The sequence below is a fragment of the Dromiciops gliroides genome, chromosome 6, assembly GCF_019393635.1.
Source record: "Dromiciops gliroides isolate mDroGli1 chromosome 6, mDroGli1.pri, whole genome shotgun sequence".
Taxonomy (NCBI): Eukaryota; Metazoa; Chordata; class Mammalia; order Microbiotheria; family Microbiotheriidae; genus Dromiciops; species Dromiciops gliroides.
The window spans coordinates 158,089-162,230 of NC_057866.1; the positions used below are offsets into that span (position 1 = coordinate 158,089).

Sequence of the window (4,142 nt, forward strand, 5' to 3'; positions counted from 1 at the left end):
CCAGTGATTTCTTTCCCCTCATCTTCCTCTTTCAGACTTCAACTTATTTGTGGGAAATGCCCCAAGGAAGGGCTCCTCTTTCCTAACAATCACAGACCTCAGAGAACTATACGGTTATTGCACAGCTGAGGATACTGAGACAAGGCAGGTGAAGTGACCTAAGTCCCATTGGAAGTTCAGGAGGCAGGATTTGAATCCAAGTCCTCCAGCCCCTGAGCAGGGCTCTCCCTGCTGTAGAACCATCTCCCCAGTCTCACTCCCAAAATCTGAGCTGGGCTAATTTTCAAGCCAACCATGGCTTCCTTCCCTAACTCTATCCCTGTCTAGCTCACCCACATCCCCTATTTTGAAGCCAAGCTGTATGACTCCCTCCTTTCCCTGACTTTCCCTGGTCCTTTCTTTTGCTCAAGCTGAAGCCTAAAATACCCTTTTCCTCCCAGACCTTCCTATCACCTCCCCCCACTGTCCTACTCCAGTCCCCCAGAGGATGACTTGAACTCAGGATTTGGGGGAGAGAGAGGGAGGATTGGAGGGACTCAAAGACATTTATGTTATTGTTCAGTTGTTTAGTATTATCTGACTTTGATATTTGGTAGCAACCAAAGACCCTGGCACACAGGACGGAGACAGAAACCGGTTCCACAAATATTTATTTATTGACCCAAGCACTGAGTGTTCTGGACTTCTGGGTGTCTATTGCAGGGTTGGTGGGGGTGGCAAGTAGGGGCTGCCCCACTAGGACGAGAAAGTAGGGCTGAATGAGGGGATCTGCCTGGTGCAGGCAGATCTCTGGAAGCAGGACTAGGGAACATGCAGGTAGCCCTGAGGGTGCAGGGGGCGGGCTAGAGAGTCCTCTACTGGTGGTACAACCTCAGGATGAGAGGGTATAAGTATATATAAATCAATACGATGCTGATGATGAGGATCACCACATTCAGGATCATGGCACAGATGTTCATCTGTTTGGAGGTGTTCCCATAGCTCGAGGCCCCATTCATGTCCCCCACCAACTTCCGGTCCCTAGACTAGAGGTAAAAACAGACAGACACACACCAAGAGGCAAAGAGAGTGAGATTCCTGCATGTGAAGAACCCTGAAGCCTCAGTCTCCCCACCTACACAGTAGGAGTGAGCATCAGGATCCCCACTCCCACCCCAGGGGGCCAGGGGGACTTGACCCATTAGCGAGCAGAACCTGGAGTTCTGGGGAAAGGTCAGAGCTGGGAGAATAGTACAAAAAGGAGTAAAACTAGAAGGAAAAAGGACTGTGAAGTGGTGGGCCCTCCTCAAGCTGTATAACCCCCAATGAGGCAGTCACTCCCCCATCCTAAACTGAAGTTTCTTCAGGAGTCAGCCAGCCCTCCAACCACAGTAGGCTGGGCAGCGTGTCAGCGTCCCCTCCTTAAGATCCTGGCTGTTGGCTTCCGGTCACACCAAGCCAATTCAGCCTGAGCTCCCTCCCTCCCACCTTGGCTTAGGGGCATGGCCCTGGCATCCCCAGATTTTTTCTGCTCCAGCCCTTCTTCCTCTCATTACCTTCCAGATGTCCCATTCTCCCTGGCTCTGTCCCGGCAGTCCTAGTTTCTAGTTCTACCTCCTATGGTAAACTCATCCACTTCCAGGGTGTCCAAGACCACCACTCCAACCCCTCCCCAGTCTGCAGTGCCAGTCTTGACCCATCTCCTGAACCCCAGACAGGCACTCAGCTTGACTGCTGGATAACCCACCTAACTGCTCTAGCTGAGGTCTGGGCCATCTTCCAGACCCTAGCCACTGATTCTACTCCCCAACCCCGCCCCCACTCCCAGTATCCAACCAAGTGGCAAGTCCTCTCCATTTTTCTGTCCTGTTCTCTCCATTCACATGGTCTTCCCCCTGCCCCTGCCCCTGCCCCTGCAGTCAGGTGGAGGTGCTGATGTTCAGATCTCTGCTTAAGGACTCCTCGCTGGGTACAAAACCAAGCCCCAACTTGCTAGCCTGGCCCAGGGGCCCCAGTCCATTCTAATCCACTCTTTCCATTTGACCTCTTCCGGCTCCCACCCTGCAACCCGATTGGTGGGCAAGAGGAATAAGCACCCGCCCCCACACCCTATTCCTTGACAGCTCTCTGCCCCTCCCCTGAATGTCCCTCACCTTTTGCCATCTCAGTTCTTTTCCTCAGGCTGCCCCCTACCTCAGTGGGATGTCCCCGATCTTCCCAAGCACTTCCTGACGGGGCCTTTCTCCATCCCATCTCCTCCACTGGTCCTTCTCATACTAACTGTGTCCAGAACCAGCTACCTTCTTCCACTGCCGCCCTGTCCTCCCCTAAGGGCTGTAAGGATACAGTCCTTATCCTTGGTCAGATGAGAGGGAGCGTTCCTGGAGGGTCTCAGAGGCCGGGACAGATGGATGTCCCACCTCTCCACCCCCAATACCCTGTAGGAGCCAAACCACAATTCAGTGGGGCCTCAGAGGAAGAACTAAGGACGGAGAAGAGGAGGGAAAGGGATAGAAGGCAAAGGAAAGAGAAGGGAGCAGATGAAGAAAGGAGCTCGAGGAGAGGACAGTGGAGTTGTGAGGAGAGTCGGGGAAGAGGGAATGAAGGGGGATGAGGGAGAGGGAAAGATTGGGCAACAAGGGAAGAGGGAAGGAAGTGGGGACCAAAAGGAGGAGGGAGAGGAGGAAAGAAGAGCAGGGGGAGAGGAAAGGAAGCGAGGGGAAAGGGAGGAGAGAGACAGAGGTAGCAGGGGAAGGAAGGTGGGAGAGAGGAAAGAGGAGAGGGAGGGAGAGGAGTAGGGAGAGAGAGGAGCAGAGGAGAAAGAAAGAAAGAAGGAGAGGATGGGGAGACCCGAGGGAAGGAAGTGGAAGGGGGCGCGCAGCCCAAGGAGCCCGGGGTCCGGCCCCGGCTGCCTGCGCGGCTGCTGGAGCTACCTTGACCGAATAAACGAGCGCCACGAAGCTGAGACAACAGGGGTTCCCCAGCAGCAGCATGTTGAAGAGGGAGAGCAGCAGGTAGTCTCTGGGAGGGTCCGGAGTGAGCCCCTTCTCCGGTCCCCCGACCTGCATGGCGATGACGGTGTGATCAGGCATGGCTCGAACTGGCTGGTGCACTGGGGACCTTGGACAGCTTCCGACGGGCGCACCGGAGAGCGCTCCCTTCCAGACCGAGGCGCCAAGTGTGGAGTCCGGAGGTTGCTGTGAGTTAGAAAACCGCCGGAAGCCCCCGCCCGAGCCAGGGATCAGGGCGGGGCTGGGGGGCAGGAGCTGAGAGAGGCCAGAGGAGATTTCTGACTCCTCCCCACTCCGGCTCTGCCCGTCCTTATCCTTCTGTCCCCCTTCTACTTACACCCCCTCCCCCGTCACGTTCCCCAGCCTCCCGGAACCCCTGCCAGTCATGAGCGCTGCTCCCCGGCTAGAATCAGCTTGAGACGCCCCCGCTTCCCCCAGTCACCCCAGGCCCAGTTCCTCTGTGCCTTGTCAAGGCGACGGTGCAGTGGGGCAGACCTGGTTCTAGGCCCGACCTGGAGGGCTAAGGCAAGGCCTCTGTCTTGCCTTGAATCCACGTCCCAAGGGCTCCACTGAGCCCAGGAGTCAGGCTTTCGGCAAATGACCCAGTCCTAGGGAGGACATCGGGAAGGTGGTGGGGAAGGGTGGGGGGCACTGCAGCGAGGCAACGCAGCAGAGCAGCTGAGCCAAAGTCAGGTGGGCTCCGATCTCAACTTTGCTATTAAACTGTGCGAGGCTGGACAAGCTCCTGGGTCCTCTGGGCCTCAGTTTCCCCTTGTGAAATGGAGACGGGGCTTTGGGAGGAATACACGGGGTGTGTGTTCTGTTGTGTTGTATTGCGTTGGGTCGTGTTGTGTCGGGGAGAGCCAGACTCGAGATTTCTTCAGTGGAAGGAATTCGGAGTGTGAAAATCGCCTCGGGGAAGCAGTTGTAACGGGGAGTCCTGGGACTTGGCAACGAAAAGCATTTTGGGCTTTGAAAGGGACTGCAAAAACGAAAATAAACTCCGTTTCTAAATGGAGTCAGTGTCCTTCCAAGCAGCCTAGAGGCCCCTGGAGCCCGAAAGTGAACGCTCAGCGCACTCTCCCGCCGTCCTTGGAGTCTGGCATCTACGTGTACCCCTCCATTTGTCTAATTCGTTACCGAACTTGGCCG

At 55.9% G+C, this 4,142-nt stretch overlaps 1 protein-coding gene across 1 annotated transcript; it reads right to left on the reverse strand.

Moving 5' to 3' along the window:
• Positions 1-633: 633 nt before the first annotated feature.
• On the reverse strand, positions 634-3,195 carry LOC122731508 (interferon-induced transmembrane protein 3-like). The gene is made up of 2 exons (XM_043971652.1): positions 2,913-3,195; positions 634-1,025 (listed from the first exon to the last, which is right to left on the reverse strand). The coding sequence occupies exons 1-2, from the start codon at positions 3,069-3,071 to the stop codon at positions 855-857; spliced, it is 330 nt and encodes a 109-aa protein (XP_043827587.1). The 5' UTR covers positions 3,072-3,195; the 3' UTR covers positions 634-854.
• Between the last annotated feature and the right edge of the window lie 947 nt (positions 3,196-4,142).